Source organism: Haliotis asinina, chromosome 14, assembly GCF_037392515.1.
Source record: "Haliotis asinina isolate JCU_RB_2024 chromosome 14, JCU_Hal_asi_v2, whole genome shotgun sequence".
NCBI lineage: Eukaryota > Metazoa > Mollusca > Gastropoda > Lepetellida > Haliotidae > Haliotis > Haliotis asinina.
Genome location: NC_090293.1, coordinates 26,347,648 through 26,372,575, shown reverse-complemented (window position 1 = coordinate 26,372,575; position 24,928 = coordinate 26,347,648). Strand labels below are relative to the sequence as shown.

General features: G+C 39.6%; 1 protein-coding gene across 3 annotated transcripts in view; it reads right to left on the bottom strand.

The window, feature by feature from the left end:
• Positions 1–713: 713 nt before the first annotated feature.
• Positions 714–24,928, bottom strand: part of LOC137261481 (uncharacterized) — an 82,012-nt gene continuing 57,797 nt past the window's right edge. For 2 of the 3 annotated variants that reach the window (XM_067799234.1, XM_067799236.1), the window contains 14 exons: positions 24,793–24,927; positions 21,105–21,185; positions 20,337–20,486; positions 19,298–19,405; positions 17,321–17,486; positions 16,572–16,861; positions 15,979–16,087; positions 15,457–15,564; positions 14,624–14,679; positions 13,457–14,047; positions 11,577–11,663; positions 10,655–10,788; positions 9,534–9,682; positions 714–8,856 (listed from right to left, as the gene is read on the bottom strand). In XM_067799234.1, the coding sequence (XP_067655335.1) occupies positions 8,729–8,856; positions 9,534–9,682; positions 10,655–10,788; positions 11,577–11,663; positions 13,457–14,047; positions 14,624–14,679; positions 15,457–15,564; positions 15,979–16,087; positions 16,572–16,861; positions 17,321–17,486; positions 19,298–19,405; positions 20,337–20,486; positions 21,105–21,185; positions 24,793–24,927 (2,292 nt within the window). In that variant the 3' untranslated portion in view covers positions 714–8,728. The remainder of the gene's footprint in view (positions 8,857–9,533; positions 9,683–10,654; positions 10,789–11,576; positions 11,664–13,456; positions 14,048–14,623; positions 14,680–15,456; positions 15,565–15,978; positions 16,088–16,571; positions 16,862–17,320; positions 17,487–19,297; positions 19,406–20,336; positions 20,487–21,104; positions 21,186–24,792; position 24,928) is intronic. The other variant, XM_067799235.1, reaches the window with a different exon arrangement.

The window sequence follows — 24,928 nt, the reverse complement described above, 5'->3', positions numbered from 1 at the left end:
GGTCACATGACCTAGGCTTGGGAAAAGGGAGGCTACACATGGGTGAGTGTATTTTACGTCCGCTTCTTTTTAGAAGGAAACTTCAAGGGATTTCAGGTGTTCCACTACCTTCGCCAGGGAAGAGGAGATAAGCAATTAGCAAGAGTCAGGATAAGTATAAAATATCAATTTTATTCAGAAAATTACAATTCTGTGTACATACTAGCATGTGAAGACTCTTGGACTGATCAGGGTTGGAGCTGGTCATCACTAACCCATGCATGTTGTACGAGGCAACTGTAACTGGAATATTGCGGAGTGACTTCAAACAATAAACCAACCAATCAAACTTAAAAACTTAATAAAGGAAACCTAGAATATGTTCAAAGCTTTCTGAAGATAACGAGATCATGAGATACACGATTTATACTACAGCACATCCACACAAACATGCAGGATGTAGTTTAAATGCTACTGAAAATGAAATAAATTGTATTTTTGTTAGTCCAGTTTATCATGATATATGTCTTAAATATTTTCGCATATACGCATGGGCACTATCAGTCACAGGGAGGCTCTGGTAAGAATGTCTTTCTGCAAAAACACCCTGGCAAATTTTGTGACAGACGCAGTCAATTGTAAATATTTGCTTATAATATGCAAGGGTCTGAGACCTTATTACTGAATATATATTATATATGGATCCTGAACAAAAATAACAACACAAGATTAAGTAGATGTCATGATGTTTAATATTCACTTCCACAAGTGGTATGAGTGAGTACAGGATGTATATGCTGGCTATCTAATATCATATCGATGTGAGGCGTTAGATAACGGTATAGGAATATATGTACACTGGCTAGTAAAAAAATTATGCTAAAAAGTCACCAACAAATAACAACAATGTAATTTTTCACTGGTCAGCAGGCCAGGTCAGTAGTCTGTACAAATTTGATTCTACTACAGCTTCACATGATTTCGCAGGGACATGTTACCTCTGGATCAGGGCCCCGTTTCACAAAACTCTTGTAAGCCTAAGGTCTCGTAACTTTTCTCATAGCATTTGTACCTGGCATACTGTAAATTAGGAGGTGCAAATGCTACGAGAAACGTTACGAGACCATAGGCTTACGAGAGTTCTGTGAAACAAGGCCCTGATCTGTACGAGTACAGAGAATCTTACGATGGCGGGGTCGAATGTTAAAATGTTGGTCCAACTGCCTTACTGGTACAAGACAGTCTGTTTCACAATACAAATGTGTTAACATGTTCATAGAAGGGGTGAATCTTTTCTTAGCGACAGTATTAAAGGTTAAACTGTTTGAAGATATCACTGAAACAGGAAACTAAATTCATACACCTTAATAAAACCTATATTTCATTCGTAAAATACCTCCATATTTCAAAGTATTAATAAACATACAAAATACTTGCAATCACGTATTTCAATGTTTCTTTAATTGCTGAGAAACATGGCTACACACTTAATGACATATACTACAGGGACTAGATTTTCGAAGCTCTCTTAGCACCAAGATCCATAGTAAGTGGCATACATTACCATTAACTTACAACTATCTTAGCGCTAAGAGAGCTTAAAAAATCTAAGCCTGGAACTGTAAGAGGGTAAAGAATAAAATGATACAGGCCAACAACCCTAAAAAAAATCTTGCGCTATGGTGCAAGAACAATAACCCCTCTGGGATTCATCTAGAGGCATGCTGGTCTACAAGGGGAGATAACGCTGTCCTGAGGTAACATACCGGGACCAGCATCAAGTGAAGCTGTAATACACACAGACTAAGAAGTTAGGAACCTGCTCATATGACATTGATATGGATTCCTACTTTAAAAAGTTTGATTTGAGCATTGATATACATCTATTATAGATGAGCAGATCTATTACCCAAGCAGAAGCTGTCTGTCATTGAACAACCATGACCTGTAACCATGCCACAGACATCCAAAGGGGTTATCACTAACATAATGGCAGTTCCTATGGTCAGAGTACAATCTGGCATGCTGATTGATCTGGGCATTCAATACCTAGGGTCAACATTTGAGAAGGACCAAAATAGTAATTTTCAAAGGTGTGATGCTCAGCAAATATTGAGCAGCAAGGGTGACTGACTTCACAATCAAAGAACTCAATCACAAATCTTCAGACACAAAGAACTCGATCACAATATGTTGCATGTGTGTTTGAGTAGGTTGTTTATATTATTCATCACTTTTTGACCAGAAAAGCTTACCCTCATATTCCATTTCTGTACTTAAGCATCCACTTAATTATATTTTTAACACCTGTGACAAACTCTGCCAGCACATTGTGGCACTGTAACCATCTGGAACATGGACAATAATCTGGGTCTCTGATGAGCTTCAACTAACTTTGTTAGGGACACAGTATGTAATATGACAGAGGCTGTAAGTTCTGTTAGACAATGGATTTATTTATCACCTTTTCACGCTGAAAGAAACAGCTGCACCCCTAAACTTTTGTAACAGAAAAGAAATGAACGGTATTCAACTTTTCTCATTCAGCTTGTCCAGCAAACCGGGTAAATCTTGAAGGCAGATTCATAAATTCATAAATTTGGATTCCAAGAACAAGAAATGGATTGTTTCATCCTTATATCATGTACATTTCCTACGTGATCTCAGTTCCCATCTACCCAGTGGGTGTGAGTGATAGAGCAGAGTCTAATGCTTCTTTGAACAGTATTGGTGTCAGTTCCAAGTGATGTGGGACTTGAGACATGTGCCACTTTGGTGAAAATAACATCACACCTGTCATACTGAAAGATAAGAAACAATATGTTGAGCCTAACTGACTGACTGAGTTTGGATTTACGCTGCTTTTAGCAATATTCCATCAACATCATGGGGGACACCAGAAATGGCCTTCACACATTCTATCCATGTGGGGAATCAAACCCATGTTGGCATGTTGATCAAATACTTTAACCACTAGGCTACCCCACTACCTTTCCAAGGGTTTGCAGCAACATGGTCAGGTCGTTGTATTGTCAATCATTACTATGCAGCATATGACCTACGGGGGTCACCTGGCACATTTATATACAAACGAGTAAAACACTGTACATAGCTACCTAAACATCATACCTACACTATGTTACACAAGAGTGGAGACAAGATCTTTGCCCTCAGAAATAAGACAAACTGTTGAATAATTTCATCTTCAACTCATCTCATCAACACAATTGTATCTTCTGAAAATAGCATGTGAGTTTGCATATATCAGCTTTGAGGCGCCATGGATTCTGTGGATCTACTACATCGGTAGTGTCTGGTACAAAAATAATCTTTACATATTCTCCTACAAACTAAACTACACCATAAAGCAATCTCATTTGATCACAGAGGAATTAATAGTGCGGAAATATGTAGACACATATGTCAATATGTTGACAAATTCAAGTTTTCATACTCAGGAAACAGGGCAGTCTTATTTTAGAAATAACGTGAGGTAATAATATGAGGTGTTCAGCAAGCGTGACAGGAGATAATTACCGATTTTGATTCAATCATCATGAGGCAGAACAAAAACATCTCCAAGCAGATAAAAAAAATCGATTAAAATACTTGCATTGAAATCTTCTTAAGTAATACCATTGCAAGGAAAACATAAAAGCCATAGTAGGCTCAGTGAGTGAGTGAGTAAATGAGCAGCACTCAGCAATATTCCACCTATATGGCAGAGGTCGTTAAATAATCGAGTCTGGGCCAGACAATCCAGTGATCAATAGCATGAGATTCAATCTGCGTAATGACCGATGACATATGTCGACCAAGTCAGCAAGTCTGACCACCTGATCCCGTTAATTGCCTCTTGCAACAAGCATAGTCGCCTTTTGTGGCAAGCATGGGTTGCTGAAAACCTCTTCTACCCCGAATCTGCACAGCAGCCTGTAAATATTGAAAACTGGACTAGGAAAACCCATGGTTGACAGCATGAGCATTGATCAATACTACTGGGTCACAATGACATGCAGTCAGTCAAATCACTGCACCTGACCAATAGGATATCTTATCATGAAGTGCTAAAGATTTCAGGATAAGATGCGAAAATATTCATTCAGTGAACATGTATATTTTGTCCCACACAAAGGAATCTTGCAGACTGTTTACCCTTGGGAAAACTGAGTGCGTGAGTTTAGTTTTATGCCACACTAAACAATATAAATACTGTATATAAATCAGTTTGGACCATATAGTCCAGGGATTAACAGCATGAGCATTGATCTTCTTAGTTGGGATACAATGACATGTGTCAACCAAGTCAGCAAGCCTGACCACCCAATCCCGATGGGAACACTAAGACAGGCCAGTGATATAATAAGTGAGCTGTGTTCAATGCCCTGAACCACAGGGTATTCAGCTTAACATGGGGAGGAAGCCCATAGTGAGAGAGATGATAGATGTCTACCACTGTGGGAAACTAACCTTCTCCGGCATGATGCTGCCAAGCTAACATTCATAATCATGGCCAATCAGCAGATCCTGACACAACAAAGAGACACAATCCTTCAGAGGTAATATATGCCGTCTGAGGGCTAATTGAGTGAGTATTGCAGTTACATCATGGTTTGTGACAAGAAAGCCAAAATTGTTGCAGATCTATGACACTCATCAACATGGTGAATTCCAAGACATGATGGGGAGCTGTGATTCAAAGCCACATGCACAGGCTGGCAGTGTGCCCAAGGGAAGCAACTCTGCACATTGAATGGCAGAGTCTTAGAGGGCTTGCCCAACAGTACTCACTATGCTATGTCTGGAATCAAATCAGTGTGAGTAAATACTGCTTTAAGCTCCACTAGCAGAATCAAACCTAAATACCTGTTCAAAGACAAAGTCATATAAGCTACGTGGCTATCTAGTTTCCAGTTACCTTTCCATGAACGTACAGTATTACTTTCTTGCATACACAATCAGTCTATTGATCTCTGTGATTAGCACGGTGGTAAGTATCTCCTGTAACACTGAACATTAGCTATAGTGTATGACTGCAGAAGCACAGATCACAGCTCTAGATATCACGAGGGATGGATTCACTACCTGCTGAGTTGACAGAATAGCCACACATACAATCAGTGAGGTTGTATTTAACTACAAAACTACAAAACAGTATACAATAAAAGGAATGATTGGGTAAAGGTTTTCTTTGTACAAGTAGGAGCTGAAAATAATTTACACTAATATGTCACTATTTAAATGGAATGTAAACTACTCATGTAATGTAAATTACTCACTAATACTTTACACTAACACCACTCACAGCTACACATATGGATAAGCCTGGAACCAAGGGAGCCATTATTTCACCAGACTTCTTTTTCTGCATTTGGGACATGGGGCCCAAAGGCAGACTGAAAAACTAATGACAAAAATATTCTATTTTATTTTAATATTTTTCTTCCATTTCCTCTCAGGATTCATCATTTGAATAAGGATTCATTTCTAATTTTTTAAGTAAACGTTTACCAGAATTTTAAATAACATATTTACAATAGAATCAACAGTAAATTATTTTAACAAAACATATATTCATTTACACTTGGAATAAACAACCAAATGCTCATTTTTTATCACATATTCTGTATATTTCATATCTTTCGAGTCAGAAGATTCACAAGCCAAACTTACAAGTTTTGCCTCACATGAATTTTGTAACAAATTCAAACAAGTATGGTACCACAAACACTCTAGTCATGCTCCATATGTAAAATAAAACATTACTAAGTAGAGCAGGTAGCAGTTGACAATCTACTCACGTGTATTGTCAGTAAACCTATTCTGAGGTTATCTCTGGCAATTATGTAGAAAATCACCCTCCTTATTGACTGTATGATTCATCATTATATTATGATAAATCCCTGGACCTACCAGCAGCCATACATTTGTTCCGAATCCATTGATTGACACCATGTAAAATATAGATGTCCAATCACATTACAAGAGGTAGCATCATCCATATACGACTTGTATTGTGCCCGGGCATATATCGTAATAGAAATGAAACATTACCCTAGGTAAACAATCAACCAGGATAATGTTCCCACCAATTATTAAACCTATTTCTTTCCTTTCAGTTTTCACACTTACACATAAATTCTACAAATATTAGTCAAAACAGAGCTTGTTTTTTTGAGAAATGAAAAAAATTCAAATCTGTGTTAGTTAAAACCAAGAAACTGTGCTGACATCCAGCTCTCACAAACAACATGAAGCACTGTGGGCATTGCATTCATTGTAAATTCTACTCAATGTCAACTACCCTGAAACATCTTCAGTACTCTGTGAAGTCAGTATAACACTTAAATTATTCCTGTTTATGTCCACACTAATTCCTGCTCTCTAAATTTGGGTAAACAGTAATATTTATAAACATGCAGTAACAATTCATGGTATAAAACCAGCTAAATGCTGAAATACCCTGAATGAAAAGATGGAAATTACACATAAACACAATAACATTTGTCATATCTATAAGTTTCATAAATCAAGACAAATAACAGTGATCATGAATTTTTATAAAAGACAAAAGATATTAACACAGAGCAGAAAAACCAAACAATCCGTAATGTGAATTTTCCATGTAAACTAAATTCAAATCCACTCTAAAATAAGAGTATTGTCATTAAAATTTGAATAAAGCATATAAAAACAAAAAATTTATACTGACCATCTCATTCTACTCTAAGAGTATTTGATGTGAATAGATTAAAAATACATGAAAATCCAATTTTTGATGACTTACATCCATGCTAAAGAAATCAACAAAACATTTTAGGGTGGCAAGTAAAATTTACCATGAAAATCTCATAGCATTCTTGAAAAGCGCACACATTCAAGGGGCTTAATGAAACAATTTTTGTCAATACATTCCACAAGATGTCGTTTCAAAATCGTTCCACTGACTACCATCTTGATCACACAAACTCAATTATATTTTAAGGCACGCAGTTTGAAATTGAGCTAATTGTCATCACATTGAGGCCACTGTTGGTTTAATGCTCTAATAAAATATAGCCTGGTACCCTCAAACACATATTTGTTCATGAGTGAAATATTCCTAGAACCCTTCGCCATTGTGCATCATTAAACAGTTGCATAGATCCTGGCACAAAGAACACAGTTTCCCATCTACAGTATGCTCAATAAGCTTCTTGATTAGGAAAACGTAACACCATTCCAACATTCTCACACAATGAAATGCTGCAGGCATTAAAATTCTTTAAATTTCTAGAATAAAAACAGCATAAATATACATAAATGGTAGCAAAACTGACAGTTTCATATAACAGAGCCCCGTTCCACAAGTCTGTCATAGCACTATGACTGTGGTAAGTCTAAGTTAAGGTATGGCAGTTACGACAGTGGTAGTGCTGTGAGTTTTCGTGAAAAGAGGCCCGGGATGGCAAGATAAAGATGTTACACCTACTAGTCCACGTTGTACATCCAGTTACCTTGTAAACTTAATTAAGGGCAATAAGTTGTCAAAAAGACACAATGGTGATGTTTCTTGCGTAGTATGAATTAGCTCTAAGTGGGGAATGCCAACGAAATCATCCATTACAGCTCTTGCTTACATGATAAATCTGACAGTCCATGAATGAGCTGTGAGGATTCATAATTGTGAAGAAGATGGAAGAGAATCTGTGATAAACGCTTTCTGTCACTTTCCCTGATTCCAGTTCCAAGATTTCATCAGTTTCCATTTCCTGTCATCTCTCTTCTCTATGATGCTGTGAGAGCACTGTATGAATACACTTCAAGGCAAAAGCCTCTCATGAATCCTCTGTAAAAACACGTGAATTTTGCGGCCTTATTTTCTGTCCCTAGTTGACCTTGTCTGTCCAGAAATGAGGGAAATGTTTCAGAATGAAGATGACTCAATCCACTTTTAAAAACACTTCTAAGACAGATTTGATTGTTTGAACAGCTTGGTGGACCATGGAGATGTTTTTACAGCTTCCAATGCCACAATATCCTACTGGGAATGTTAATATTTCCGCTTTCATGTACATCCTGTAGACTACAGTGAGCACTGTCATTTGTCAAGTGCATGAAGACTGATTTTCAGAGAACTGCACAAAATGACCTACTGTTGCATGTTTGGAACTGGAATATACACAGGCCTTGTAACATTGTGTCACAAGAACAAACATGTATATCACATGATCACAACTTGTTAACACTGGTATGTCACATGATCCCAGCTGTGTCACATGATCTTAGGAATGTCAAGGTCTTTTCATGTAGCTTGGTCCTAAGAGAGGCATGATAATGCTTATGTTGCATGATTCTCAATTTGTTACTTTATGTCACATGATCCCAGCTGTGTCACATGATCCTAGGAATGTCAAGGTCTTTTCATGTAGCTTGGTCCTAAGAGAGGCATGATAATGTTTATGTCACATGTTTTTCAATTTGTGACTTTATGTCACATGATCCATGTGACTTAATCCCACGAATGTCACAAGATCCAAGCCATGTCGCAATAGCCTGAGAACATCACATGATGCAAGATGTATCACATGTTCCTAGGAATGTGCCATAATTCAAGTTGCTCAGAATTCTACTAATGTCACATGACCCTGGGTATGTCACATGATTCTACTTATGTCACATTGTTCTAGGACTGGGACAGTTCGTATGGAAGTTACAGAGACAATCCATGTGACTGAGACACTCCAGATACTTGTACAACGTATCTACCTCAGACAAGGACATTACTCCGTTGTTGACTGTAGGTGGTGGTAGATGCTGAATCATGGATACCACTCTCTACACCATGAGGGAATGCCTCCGCAAACTGCCCTCCAGACCAGGTCTTCCGTCGGTGTGCTGAAATCAACACAGATATTCATTTTTCATTCATGCAAACCATTAAAATACTGGAAGAAAGATGTATGTAGTGACATATAAAAGAATTTTTTTCTGAAAATCTTTGGGTGACAGATGAATAATGTGAAATGACTGAATATTCGGTACATTAGTTCAGTGAGTTGGGTTTTATGCCGCTTTATACCTCCCAGCAATATCACAGCTAGAGACACTAGAAATCCCATCTAGGGAATCGAACTTGGGCCTTTGGTATGACGAATGAACACTTTAACCACTAGGCTACCCAATCGACCCCAATTTGAAAAATGTTTAAGAGCTATCATGACATATCAGCTTGATTTAAGAGGTTAAGTGATTCAGTAAAGTGAGCGAGTGAGCTTTGCGTCACTTTTATCAATATTCAAGCAATATCACAATGGGGACACCCTAAATGGGTTTCATGCATTGTACCCATATGGGAAATTGAACCCAGGTCTTCAGTGTGACAAGTGAATGCTCTGAACACTATGCTACTCTGCCATCCCAGTTGCTGTAATCGAGGTATGGTTCTAACACACCTGGACAAATAGGGATTTGACCACAAATACAAGCTTTAGGCCCCAACACTCTACTGTACTGTAACTAACCAAAACTGGTCAGCCAACACCCCAGTCCAGTTGATAAACCTGTGCTCTTACCTGCATCTTGTTTTGTCTTGAGTGTCACCTGCTTTGCCAGGTCCTGACTGAGAGCCAGCAGTTGTGAACGTCTCTGTTTCTCAATCTCCACCTTGCGGTGAATGTTTTGACCGATATGACTGATGTCTGGCTGGGACAAGGAGTGAACACTGAAAGAAAGGCAATATGGAACATCACCAACAGTCATGTCACTCATTCTCAACAAATGGGCTCATTAGACCATATCAAAAACTGAAAAAATAGAGTTAATGTAAATACATTAACCATGATTATAAGTAATGTTATATGTTAATGTGTTGAGCTGTCAAGCAATCTTTGTTTTGAATATATTATTGTCTGACTCAAAGTAATGCTTCAAGTTTCCAAAATGCAGCTAAGTAATGTACATTAAGGTGAAAGCGATTGTGCAATACAGAAATTAGTAATAAACAGGAGGCATTAAGGTTAAATTTCGCCTTCCTCACCGTAGTGGAGAATATTCTGGTGATAGAAAACCCAAATAACTGTCATGAATATAAAAACGAGTTGCAGTCGCGATCTTTGATATGCGGCAAGAGTCATGTACGTTTAAAAATTAACAATCAGCTGGATATATTTCACTTATTCCCGACATGTGGCAGACACTCCTCTGACTTAAGGTACAAGAATGAATTGACTTCAAGATCTTGTCCATGGATTATTAGGCTCTTCATGAGACCTGGTTCATCCCTAAAACACCAACAGAAACCTCTCCAATAACTAACCATTTTTAAGTTACCCTACACACAAACTCGAATAACTTGGTGTCAGAACTTTCCATTATCATCATGTCATTTTGATCGTGTTAGCGCTTCGTGGTGTGGAAATTCAGGACATCATAATCTGTAGCAGGAAGATTTTGTACAATGATCCCTATACGTCAATGATTTGGTATCATCCCACAACGTACTCTGATCATTAAGTAAGATTGCCAGCCTCTGCTGCAATAACCACTTACAATCAGCATTTTGTTCCCTTTCCATTCTGTAGAATCCAAACCATGTACCAGCCCCTCCTCTGGGCTCTACATTAGTCCACCCTGATGGTCAATATGACCACAGCAGAGTATTGGCTCTGCTGAACAGCTTGACTATGTAACCCACCTCTGATTGGCTAGGATCCTCTTGATCTTCTCCGCCTTCTCTATGCGTTCAATCCTCTGTGCATCTGTCAGATCCTCCTCATCCGAGTCAGGGACATAGCGCTCTGGGATATCCACCTTGTCGGGTCGGAACAACTAGAACATAGTTACAAGATGGTAACTTCACTATACCTGCAACATCTGATCACTGACATTATTGGCAGAACTTCTGCTTCAGTAAGTCAGCAGCAGCATCAATCTTTTCACTGTGACACATGAGGAGCAAGGAAGGGTTAACTTCTTCTTGCTAGACGCTCTCATAAACAAATAACACTCCGCAGACAGTGATAAAAAATGTTGTCTAGTAATGTGAGGATGACGTCTGCTAGAGTGAACAGCAAGTTGTCTGCATGATTCTGGTTGTTCATACTGACATGGTAATGAGGAACAGAATGAGTGAGTTAGCTCTACACTGCATGCAGCAATATTCCTACAGCTACAGGTATATGGTGGCAGTCTGAAAATAACTGAGACTGGACCTGTCAATCCAGTGATCAACAGCATGAGCATCGAGTTATGCAAATGGGATACGATGACATGTGTCAAACAAGTCAGTGATCCTGACCACCCGATCCTGTTTGTGGCCTCTTACAACATTCATGGGTTAATCTAGATCAATTCCACCCCAGATAACACAAGAACCCCTGTACAAAGTAAACAACAAAATGAGACACAGTCAATCCAGATTAAAAATATTCCAGGGTAAACAGAACAGACAGACCTTTGACTGACATCAAAAGGAATTCTTCGCACCATCAGGTTACGATGACAATTAATCACCAAACAAAACCAAGTCACTAAAACTGGACTGCTTGAATCACTTTGCAATCCTGTATGACCAACATATGTTTTCAGGGAATTATTCTACCCAGCAATACACTTACAATCTCTCGCTCAATGGTGTATTCATCAAAGCCCTCTGTGTCCACCTTCTGGGTGGAGCTCTTTACAATGTCTGGAACATTGTCAATCTGAAGGCAAGGAACATACAGAATGCTTTCAATATGAAACTGCAGTTACAACATGGTTGAATGATGAATTATTTTTATGTCTGGAGGTTCATTATCCTAAACAAAAACAACTGTGGTCACTAGGGCCTTGAGAGATGATGTGTTTATATATAATTGTAATTATTTATATTATATTATATATTTATTATATTATTGTTTATTATAAGTTGGAACATAAACAAACCTCAAGGGTACATGAGCCCATGGCCCCCAAGGGACCAGTGAACAACGTATTTATCCTACCAAACACACGAATTTTAATTTTGAACTGCTTGAAGCACTTCCGTTGAATGTGAGGCAAATCACTATTTTGCAGACTACACAAGCTAAACAGATTTAGAGTTATCTCCCTTCCATCGATTTTCAATCGCAAAACATCAGTAATTTCCATGCTTGATGCATGATTCAATGTCATTCGAAGCAAAGAAGTATTACTATGAAGCACCAGAAGAGTTCGGAATTCCCAGCGGTGTACATTGAAAATAATACATCGCCTGTATGCGGGGTACATTGAAAATAGTAGAATCGTGTGTAGCCAATCGGAAAGTGACATTTATGTGTGAGGTAAGATAATATAATATGTACACTTTGTCTGAAACTGATGTATTACAAGACAGAACATAGCAAGGATGATAGTAATGTCTCACCTTGTAATGAACTATTGACTAAGTTGAATTACATAGACAAACCATTAAAAGTGAAGAATAAAATAAAATATTGAAAACAATATTATACTACCAATCAAAACATTGATATGAAAAGTGTTGGTCTCCCTCACTCACATAAAACATGACACAATTTCAATATGGACACAATGGAGTGCATTATCACATTTGGTTCACTTCTCAATCCTATAACATGTAAGACTTTATGTATGCAGTGAAAAGATGTCATGGTGAAGACATAACACTTGCTTTTTTTCTCTTTCTCTCCTGGCAGTATGTTAGATAAAGCCCAACCTTTAATTTATCCTGGCTAAGCATGAATTGTATGTGGCCAAGGGTTAACATAACATCAGAAACAGACCTGTGCCAGTTATACTCGGATACTTGACGTGATTTCCATAGACTTACATATTAATTTAGTGTAGCATGAATAATTTTCATGAACTTAATTTTCACAAGATCCCAGAATTTTTTTTGTATATCTTGAGGAATTATCTTACCTACAATTGCATAATTTCTGTTTAATTTTCCATTGCTTATTTACCGCATAGAAACAAATAAAAAATTAATGTACAGTTTGGTGAACTCTTTTAACAAGGCGGCCTAAGGGCTTGTGCATTGTGGAGCCATATGTAAGTAGAAAAATGCGATGCCGTTAGTTACATTAGTTAGAGGTTGGAAAATTGAACTGAAATTATGTGAGTAGAGCAGAGATGATTTCCTGTTAAACTTTAAAAAAAAATCCATCCAAAACTCATCTCATGAAAATTATTTATGACACACTAAAATAATATAAAAGTGAATTAATTCAGGTGTCTAAATATAACTGGCACAAGTCTGTAATTACCCATTAAATACTAGGAAGTAATATCAGGGGCCTGTTTCACAAAACTCTTGTAAGCTTAAGATCTCGTAAGTTTCCTCATAGCATCACTACCTCCTCTACTGACACATACGAGCTACCAATGTTATGAGAAAAGTTATGAGAGATCTTAGGCTTACAAGAGCTTTACGAAACAGACCCATGGACTCATTTATTGCCATAATAAATTGTAACTGGAATTAATACTTTACATTGGGCAGACTTACTGATCTGTTCATGATGAGATCCCCTGCTGAACTATGCAACGTGTTCCCCAATAATGATGAAGTTTCTCTCTTGTACGGCTCACTGCTTGATATGGTCATATAACGTCCTTTAGGGGACTTCTTCACATTGAAGATTCCTCCACTATCTCCTTTTGCCCATGGCTTAGGAGCATACACACGGGATGATTGTTCTGACTTGGCACCATTAGGTTTGAATACCACAGGCGTGGAGAAGGCGCTGTTTGATGTCTGCAACACGTCACGGTTGCCATCAGGAGGACCTTGCTCTGAAGACAAGTTCATTTCACTGAAGAAGGGGCGTGCAGTGTAGATGCCACTTGCACTTTGGGTTTTGTCTTGGTACGGGATGAAGGGTTTTGGAGCAAGGAGGCCGATGGATGACCGCCTTGAGCTTGGGTTGGAGTTGAAGTTTGTGAGGACTGGTACGGAGGCTGTTCGAGATAGGTGATCTGCATGTGGAAGGTTCTCATAAACAGGACCTGGGTCTGCAGCTCGGCCTATGTGGGAGATCTCTGATGCATAGCTGGAACTGATGTCTGATGGATAGCGGACATGGCTCGGAAGTTCAGACTGAAAAGAAAGAAATTATAGTCAGGTTAACTTTGTAAATTCTGTATTCTGCAGTCAGTTTGAAAACCACCAAAAACCATTGATTTAACAGGAGTCTCTGAAGATATGACAAAGTATTCAAATCACTGTAAATACATTACCATTTTATTGAGACTAGTCCAACATTTTCAGAAGCAGATTAACCTTCTTATAAAAGAGCCGAAACCAACTGCAAAGCTAATAAGATAAAAAACCAAGTACTGATTCTGGAAACAATTATACAAAAGAAAAATGTGAAATCTCTAAAATATTAAATACACTGTTAGAGTCACCACTTTGAGATATAAACAAAATGGAGTGAATAAATAATCAGCAAAGTTGTATTTCTTTTTCAGAAAATTTCAATGACTGTAACCCACACATACCATATCAAGGGATGCTAGATTTGTATCACAAACAAAACTGCTCATTAAGGTTATGACCTTAACATAAGAACCTCTCAGTTATTTTGCCAAGGAACTGTTTGTCAATGACGACAGTATTCTCAGGAAACAACCATGAGATTGGCCAAACTGCCAGTGACAGACTTATACTTACTTCGCTGTCTGAGGTCAGTTGCTGGGAGCTGGACACTGAATACCAACCGGTACTGCCTGGAATACAATCATGACATTGTGATTTGTGATTTCTGATTTCCTTTCATCACCTAAACTTTGTAAGATCATACATAGAAACTGAAAAAGTTGTTCTTTTTAAGAAAAATCTCTAAGAAAGAGAATTGCGTCTATATTTCAGTCAACTTTTCAGCAAATAATACAGAGTAACATGGTGAGGCGTACACTGAAGTAACTTTTATATTCCTGAATGAATGAGTGAGCAGGGTTTTACACAGCTTTTTGCAGTATTTCAGCAACATATCAGCAGGGAACATCAGAAATGGTCTTCTCACACTGTACCCATATTGGGAATCAAATCTGCTTTAACCATTAGGCTACCCTCCATCCAATAAAAAGACATTGTTACACATATAACAGACTTTATTACTCGCCCGTTGAAGATACTGCAGTGTAACATTTTCACTTCAATATTACACTAGTGTAATACCGCTTGACCTATGACGTCAAAATGGTTCAAAGTTGTGACGTCACAATGCTAATGTTGATGTCACGATTTTACTAGACCTTGCTTGACTTGAAAGCTGAGTGTCCTCACACTATAGGCGATTTCGCCGCAGTTTCTGTCAATTTATGTTGGCGACTAATAAACAGAATACTAAACTCGCTTCCGTGAAATACCATTTTCATTAAACTCGTTAAAGATTTAGTATCAAACGAGTTTAATAAAAATGGTATTACACGGAAGGTCGTTTAGTATCCTCTATAACTAATGTTCTTCAGTGGCAAATATACTGCAGCCATGATGCCACGCACCAATACCTTCATCCTCACGCCTCAACTTTTCTCTCTCCTTCCGCTGTTCAGACTGACGCTTCACATCACGAACAGTCAGCACTTTTGGTCGTTCTCTGGGAATAATACCTGCAAGGAATTGTATATTAACTAGCATACTACAGCATCTTCCTCTGGAGAGGCATCAACTTAGACAAAGCATCATGATCTCAAATAGTTTTATGCTGCTTTTAGCAACATTCCAGCAATATAATGGCAGGGGACACCTGAAATGCGTTTCGCACATTGTACCTATGTGGGAAATCAAACTCAGGTCTTTGATGACCAAATGCTTTAAGCACTAGGCTATCCCATCACCTCTGAACACACTAAAGCTTGCAGTGATGCAGCTCTTGGATATGTACCATTGCAAAAAACCCACGAAGGCACTCATGGTTCTGACGAACCGAAAATCATAGTCAGGATGATTCTGGAACTTGAGTCCACAATCCTTGGATTCTGCCATGGAACATTGTAACTATTTGGTGAACAAAGGACACTTACCAAAGAACCTCTTGGTGTTGTCATCTGCCTCACTGATATCCCATGTGGCATTAGGGTCATCCGGGTCCATTATGTTGTCTGTAGCATCCGTCGAAGTGGCCAGGCTACTCTGTGATATGAGAGAACAATGAAGGATATTAATCTGAAGTTTCTAGTGGTACAACATGTCCATTTCACTAGTGCAGTTTCCAAATCAATCTTGTCTGTGGACTAATGATCTGGGTCCCAACCTGAAAAGTGATTGTTGCTAAAGAATAGTTGTAACTTTGTACCAATGAGAATTAAATTAGGTCAGAGACTGGACTACCAATTCATCACTTCAGTTTTCCCAATTCTTTGACGGTCCTTATGCCAGAAGCAATCTCAGTGACAAGATGATCTTCGCATCATATTTTAAGATAAGCCTATGACAGTTCAAGCACTAAGACCACTTTGAGATCCTAGGAATCCTCAGGTCCCTGCAACTGACCATATGTTTCTGAAGACTGCTGACCATGAATTATCCCATAGCTTATCATGTGTTTATGATATATGTAGCACTATGACCACATTGTGGAATGGGGCAAGTGTTTTGTGAAGGTTCTACAACTGACCTGCTGTCTCTGATGGCTGATGACTGGGAATCTGGACACAGGCTGGTTCAGGCCTTCTGCATAGCTCATGGTCATCAAGGGTCGACCTGGACTCTCCACCATCTTCCCCTGGTCCACAGACCCTGGACTGACGCCTGGGGACATCATCCGCAGGTCGCCCATGCTCTTGGATCTGGGAGTCATTTGATGAGGACTTCGTGGAGATTTGGAGCCAGCCATGTCAATACTTTCCATTGTATCAAGGTCTGTGATCATGTAGCTTGAGTTCTTCTTCTTTGTGGGCTCAGGGTCTGAAATCAGCCGAACAACAGAATAACTGATCCACACATCCACACATCCACACATCCAACCATCCATCGATAACTATTCCTTCAATGAAAAATCCACTTCTCTTCTGGTGATAGGGTGACCAAAAGTGACAAAAACAGAACTAACAAATCTGTGACATTTCACTTTAAAGCTAACATGTGGATAAGTATGTATTGGGTGATGCAGCCACGACAGAGAACAAACAATCATTTTCTTAACTCTACATGCCTTACGCACAACAATATCAAGACTAGGCAGAGCATTCTTAATAAAATATCTCCTCCAGTAAAACACAGAGTTACCCCAGGGCCCTGTTCCTTAATGCAATCTTTCCCAGTGACTTACTCATCAAAGCATGGTGACAACTTGGTGGAAAAGGCCCAAGAAATGTAACAACAAGCCTGTGCTATTCCTTCAGAATGGGGGAACATTTCATGTACCTTTATCCATGAGGGCTGAGAGCTGAGTGCCGGAAGATGAGCGTCTGAGGGTGTTCATGGCCTGGGACAGACGGCCCCTCTCAGCGGACAGACCAGCCATGATGTTGTTGACCTTGGCCAGCTCCTTCTCCATCTGCTGCTTTGTCTTCTCAGTGTCACCTCCTCCCTGTATTACCATGCAGAGCACATTTGACTTGCTATGGCAATAATCTACAATGCCCCATATATATCATTCTGAGCTTTAAGTTACTGAGTCAGGGCCAGACAAACCTGTGATTGTATTGTGAGCACTGTCCAATGCCATCAGGGAGTGCCTAGGGATTCAAACATCCTATTTAGGCAACCATTGTGACAAGACATATAGTATTTGACCTGTTATCAGTCAGGTGTTTCTTGATGCATATACATGATTTACTACAATCAGAGATTTCAAAACTGACACCAGTTTTGTGTTTGAATATGAGCTAGTTAACTTTAAAGTAAATTTGATAAATATACTCATGGAAAAAATTAAGGGAACGCATGAAATAGCCGTGACTTTTAATCTTTGAAACAGTAAGAGAAAAGTTCATACAGATGAAAAGGCTTATGTCAAGTGATGAAAATCAATATCGGGTGTGTCCCCCATGTCTCTGGAGAACTGCTTGGCATCGTGGTGGCATGCTGCGAATGAGTGTACGGATGGTACCGATCGGAATTCTACGCCATTCGTCCTGGACAGCCACGAAAAGTTCATCCAAATTGTTGGGTTGAACAGGTCTGTCCCGAACATTGCGGCCAAGAACATCCCAAAGATGTCCGATGGGGTTAAGATCAGGACTTTTACCCGGCCATTGCAACACCCGGACACCTGCAGCCCTCAGTCTGTCCCGACAAACATGAGCGATGTGAGGGCGGGCATTGTCATGCTGGAACTCGAACATTCGACCTGCTGTACGCGCAAAAGGGATCACAGTCGGGTTCAAGATCTCATCACGATATCGTACACCTGTTATCCTGCCATCAACACGCACAAGATCTGTTTTGTGGTTAAAGGGAAACCCGCCCCACACCATAACAGTGCCCCTCAAAAATGATCATGCTGTTTAATGGTGCAGGCACTGTGACGTTCCCCAACGCGTCTCCAAACTCGAATTCGACCGTCATTATGGTCAAGGGTGTACCTGCTCTCATCACTAAACATGGTGTTACTCCATTGACGTACGGTTCTTCCTCCACGGTTCCGTGCACACTGCAGTCTCAAGCGCTTGTGTTGCTCAGTCATGTTGATTCTAGCCAATGGACTACGACTTTTTAGACCAGCCGATTTAAGACGATTATGCATTGTACGTGAACAAATTCTGACGTTTGTTCTTCGCCTGAATTCCGTATTGATTTTGGAGGAGGATTTGAACCTGTCTCGCAGAGCAATAAGGAGTAGGGTCCGGTCATCCCGTGGGGTGGTTTTCTTTTCCTGTCCCCGACCACGCCTCATTTTGACGTCACCAGTCGCTCTATAGAGATTCCAAAGTCTGGATATCACGCTAACAGACTTGTGAAAAGTTGTTGCAACCTGTCCTAATGAGCTTCCACCATTAACCATGCCAGTTGCTTCCCATTTCTGTGGCAAAGTTAAGTACTGTCTCGCCATGTTAACAATGTTTTTAACCGTTGTGTTTGACAGTGCACATACATGTCACGTGTAAATCTAAGTGCGTGTAACTTCAGGAGCATGTAGTGCACATGCATGGAAAGCATTATGGTGAGTTTGATTGAACTGCTCTTCACGAAAACGATAATACACGACGCTGAAGTTAGTAAACAGAAATATTGAATTGCCCAAAGAAACATGCGTTCCCTTAAATTTTTCCATGAGTATATTTCCATCACATCGGGATCACAGCATGGCAGCTCACAAGAAGATCTCTAGATCCTTTGCCTCTACCGCTATCCCATTGCCCTGATTCCCAAGAAAAGTGTCTGAGCGGCGTGACCTACCAGGGATACAGCGCTCCTACTCCTGGAGAGTTCACCATTAACCTTGGTCCTCAGTAGAGCCACCTCATGCTCCAGTTTGTTGTTCTCTGCTGTGGTTTCTTCCAGTTCCTAGGTTAATAAACACAATTCTCTCAAAGTAATAGCAGCTCAATAATTATCTTCTAACTTCATAATTCTTAGGATACTACATCTTTTCAGCTGATCACATTCCTAATGTTTGACAAGTATTAGATAAGCCAGCACAGTGAGCGCATTTGTGACAAGCAGGCGGGGCAAGTAATCTGGACAAATACACTTGGTTGCTACAGGTAGATTGGCTGCATGTACAATACATGCTGACCATGGCATGAAATCAATACTGATACTGTTAAACATGTGTCTTGTAGAGCGATTTAGTTCAGCAAAACACCATCACGACATGATTTGCACGAGGAAATTGAAACTTTTCAATATTTAGATGACAACCTGTTACCCTCTTGTTTCAAATGGAATGTTCTGGAAGGTGTTCCCTTATATGCAAATGGGGTCATGTGTCAGGTTGTGGCTCATCTAATGCTTGCCAAGCAATATGTACTGGTTTTCTTAACTTCACATGGTGATATGAACTTTCTACATTACATCCTATTGGGAATCAGCTGTCTTACAAAGCAAGTCAGCGCCATGTAAGAAGTAAGATCTACTGACATCAATACAGTGGCCAACAAGAACATATTTCATAACATACTTTCTTTGCCAAGGTCAAAATGTATGATAGGCCAAACACATTTACAAACAAGGTTTCATTATAGTAAGTGAGTGAGTGAGCTGAGTTTTACGCTGATTTTACCAATATTGCAGTACAATCTGGGGTACACCAGAAAAGGCTGGATGTTATACTCATCTGGGGAATCAAACCAGGTCTTTGGTATGACAAGCAAACACTTTAACCACTGGGGTACCCCACCCTGGCTTCATTAGTACTGACAGCTGACTCTCCCTCATCATCAAGGTCATCAATGTAAAAATCATAACACTGCATCTGTCTGCATGCATTACTGACCTGTGACGCCTCTGCCAACTGCTGCATGACGAGAGACAGTTCTTTCTCAATAGTCATCTGCTGGTGCAGCAGCTTGCTCATCTCACGGGGGTCATTCCGCCTGAGGTCCTGCTGCCTGATGATCCCCTGTAGGGCTTTCTCCAGAAGCTCCTGAAACACAGGCACCTTATAGTGTCATGTCCTGGACATCAGTAGGTTTGTGAACACATTAATGTGAACAGAAATATCAGATGGTGTCAGTCACATTCTGAACAGGTGAATCAGAAGGTGTCATGTTCTGAACAGAAACATCAGAAGGTGACAGTCACATTCTGAACAGGTGAATCAGAAGGTGTCATGTTCTGAACAGAAATATCAGATAATGTCAGTCACCTTCTGAACAGGTGAATCAGAAGGTGTCATGTTCTGAACAGAATTTCAGCAGAAGTAATATTTTGAACAGAAACACTCGTGGATGTCATGCTTTTGACAAAACATCTGTAGTGTCATGTCATGAGGGGAAACTTCAGTAGAGATACTGAAGTATGGTCCTGGCAGAAAGTAAGTGAGTGAGGTTCAATCATGTTCTATGCCATGCTCCGTACATCACTACAGCTTGGACCAGGAAAATGAATGGTTGCTGTGTCCAAAAACTAACAATATATTTACTCCTGAAAAATATGTTTACATATTCTTGTATGACAAAGCCATTTCAAGTTGTAGAATTATTAGATTAACGATCACAACTCAACATGTCCTCACACATTTTCACAATGCTGCAGTACAAACCTTGTCTTCCCTAAAGCTGATGACCTTAAAGGACTGTTCTTGCAGCTTCCGATCCAGCTCATAAAGTCTCTCCAGCTTCTCCTGGAAAATGCACAAAATATCAGAATAAAGTAACATTACTTTGGAAGAGAATGGTGTTTTATGCCACTTGGCAACATGACAGATATACACAACTCACAACTTTAATCATAAACTTCAAGGTCACATGCAGTGTAAAACACAACAGATTCTGATACCTTTCGGTATGCATTTACCAAAAGAAATCATCAAAAATGCCAAGTCAACCCAATAAAGTTGAAAAAAAAAATGCGATGAAAAAAGAAGCCTGTGAAATCAGAGTTCAAATGATTCACTAAATTTCCTCCAGTGCTGGGGGAAAATGGTTTCAACAGCTGTGCTGCACTGCACTCATAATGCATGCACAGTAAATAGGTTTGCGGAGATTGAAACAGTATGCAGGTCTGGAGTATGAGGTTGTGAGCAGTAGTCTAATCTTGGTTGTGTACACAAACGAATAAATAATATACTTGTGGAAGAATGAGGACTATGATTTATCGATATACAACGTCGTGGATTTATTCACCAATGTTCCCAGTGAAGAAGCCCTCACCATAATCAAGTCCAGAGTACAAGATGCCCACTCCACCCTTGACACCCACCTTTCTCAGGACAGTATCATCGACCTCATCAACGCCAGCATCAGCTCTACATATTTCACCTGGCAAGACAAGATCTACCAACAGACCCATGGGTTCATCTCTCTCATCACTGAAATCTACATGACCCACCTTGGAGAGACAGCCCTCCCGACATCCCCCATCCAACCAACCTGCTGGTACTGAAAAGGTGACGACACCTTTGTCATCCTTCCCCCATCTGATGACCCCAGCATCCTTCTCCAACATCTCAGTGTCCAACACCCCCGGGTGCAGTTCACCATGGAAATAGAGATAGACAGCAAACTCCCCTTCCTAGATGTACTGGTCCAGAGAGAAAACAACACCCTCACCACAAGAGTATACCACAAGCTGACCCATACCGACTAATACATCCACTTCGCCTCGTGCCATCCTATCCAAGTCAAAACAAGCGTTATCACAACCCTGACCCGTTTTGCCCAAAACATCTCAACACATGAACTACTCGAGATCGAGCTGGACCACCTCAGACATGCCTTCACAACCTACAATGACTACCTTTGTCAACCAGACCCTCAAGAGCCTCCATCCAACCACCAAGAGCACCAGACAACAATCAGCTCCCTTCCCCATCAGCATCCTGTACATTGGATCAACCAGCCACCACATCTGCAGACCCACAGCATCCCAGAAGCCAGAAGCAGCAGGTGTAGTGTACCACATTGAATGTGACTGTGGTGACACCTATGTTGGTGAAACCTCCAGACCCTCATCCATAGACTCAAGCAACACCAGATCTCAGTCAGAAAACAGGACTCCAAATCAGCCGTTGCAGATCACTTCAGAGACCACCCAAACCACACCATCAATTGGAACAACATCAAAATCAGAACCAATGAGACTACCAAATCTGCAAGCTACTAGAATCACTCCACATCATGAAGATTGAACCAGCAATCAACAGAGATGAGGGCTACCAAATTCCACTCACACATCATCACTTGTTAAAACAAGAGTCATCAGAAAATGACATATCCCCCCAGACTCCCACATGTTTGAAAGGACAAATCATCTGACAGTCACTCATTGCTTTTTAAGACTAAGTTTGAATGTTTCCATGGAAATCATGAAAAATATAAATGCCATAAACCTGTAACCATTTCAGTATCTGTCTCGTATATCTGCCAAGATCTGTTGAAAGATATGAAATGGTTTTCGAGTTGTGACCCGGGAATGAAGTCTATCCCTCCATTTTGAGACTAGGTCCGAAACATTTCCATGGAAACCAAGAAAATAAGAAATCACAAAAAAATGTAAATAGCAAAAGACTCCATTTTGGGTTCTGGAACACATATCTACCAAGTTTTACTGCCGGCTGTTAAGAAGTTTTTTAGTTCTGCTCTGGAAATGAAACACACCTCTCACTTTTGAGACTAAGTCTGAAACGTTTCCATGGAAACCGAGAAAACAATAAATCACAAAAGCCTGTAAATACCAAAAGGCACCACTTTAGGTTCAGATTGATTTATCTGCCATGTTTTGCAGGAAAATATATAATGGTTTTTGAGTTCTGCTCCGGAAACGAAGTCCACCCCACCATTAGACTAACACCAAAATGTTCCATGGAAAAAAAAAAAAAAAAATGCCAAAAATCTGTAAATAGCAAAAGGCACAACAATAGGTTGAGATTATTATATCTATCAAGTTTGGTCAAACAATACTGAATGGTTTCTGAGTTATGCTCTGGGAACAAAATTATTACATGCCGGGGGATAATAATTCTGTACTTCAATCCACTTTGTTATAAAAACCCTCTACTCGCTTCCCATCTCATATAATACTCCTTATTAACTTCTGGCTTCCCATCAGTTTGTGTACATCAACCCCATTAATTGTATAAACAACTCATCTTCTTCTCATTCATTGTAACAACAATTCATGTATATATTCCTCCTCAAATTTATTACCCTGTACTATTTGCTTGACAACGACATTAGTATCTATGTCGAAACGTCACACTCAGTGAATAAAAGCAGTTGTATATCCATAAATCATAGTCCTCATTCTTCATCTACTCAACTTTTAGAAAGCTGTCACAGAAATCTACTTGTTACATATAAAAACTTGTTGATTGTGGTAAGCAGCCTGTGTCGCAAAGAAAATTCAAGGTCTGGTTTATTGACATCTATATGTCTGCCTGCCTGTCTGCTAATGACAATATGCAATACACAGCTTCAATCATTGACCACATGCAGTTTGAACTTAACCCCTATCAGGCTATACGCCATAAACAAAATAAATTGATTTATGGCTCGTGCACCTGAGTCCTGTCTCCGCCACACTGTGTAATTAGGCAGGTGTGATACTTGTACACATGACATGTTTTTGTGTCTGTGGGTTGCAAAGAAACTACATGTACATCCATTTTTCTTGGATGACTGGATCTGCTTTGTACTTGGACGAATGGCAGTTTCCTGGCATACCATCTCTACTGAGACGATTTTTGATTGGATTGAACGCAAAGTCAGAGAAGATATATTTACAAAACACAGCATCTCTATATACGTTCTTTATGGATAACAACTTCTTCTAGTGTATATGATTTTGTTTGACAACAGTATATGAATCCATACTGACACAACGTATCAAGTACAAAAAATACATTGCTATCCATAAAGAATCTTACTTCCTTGTGACTCGCCACACATCTAAAATGCCCATCAAACAGATCATTTTTCTGTACACACAATGAGCCCTCTGTGTATCAGCAAATGAACCAGCCAATCAGAAGCTGTTGTTACACTTGAGTGCACATCCACCCGCTATGACTGGGTTCGGTCTGTCCAGGGCTTCATTTTGAGGGAAGTAAGCCCAAGTACAAAATATTGCACTTTTGAATAGCGATTGTACGCTAAATATTTTGTTTATTTTTTTTTTTAGAAGCAGCAATGCATATTATATATCATGAGTAAGTGATAATTGTGTTTTAATTATGTTTGACTTTTTGGCTGCATGTGACCTTTAAATATTTATGAATATTTGAGACAAACCTCAAGATCCACCTCCTCAGCAGACAGCTGTTTGATTTCCTGCTCAATCTCCTGGACAAACTTTTTCTCCTGATGTTGTCTAGAGAACAGCAGCATGTCCCTAGGTTCTGTGTACTGGTCTGGTCTCAGTAGGTGC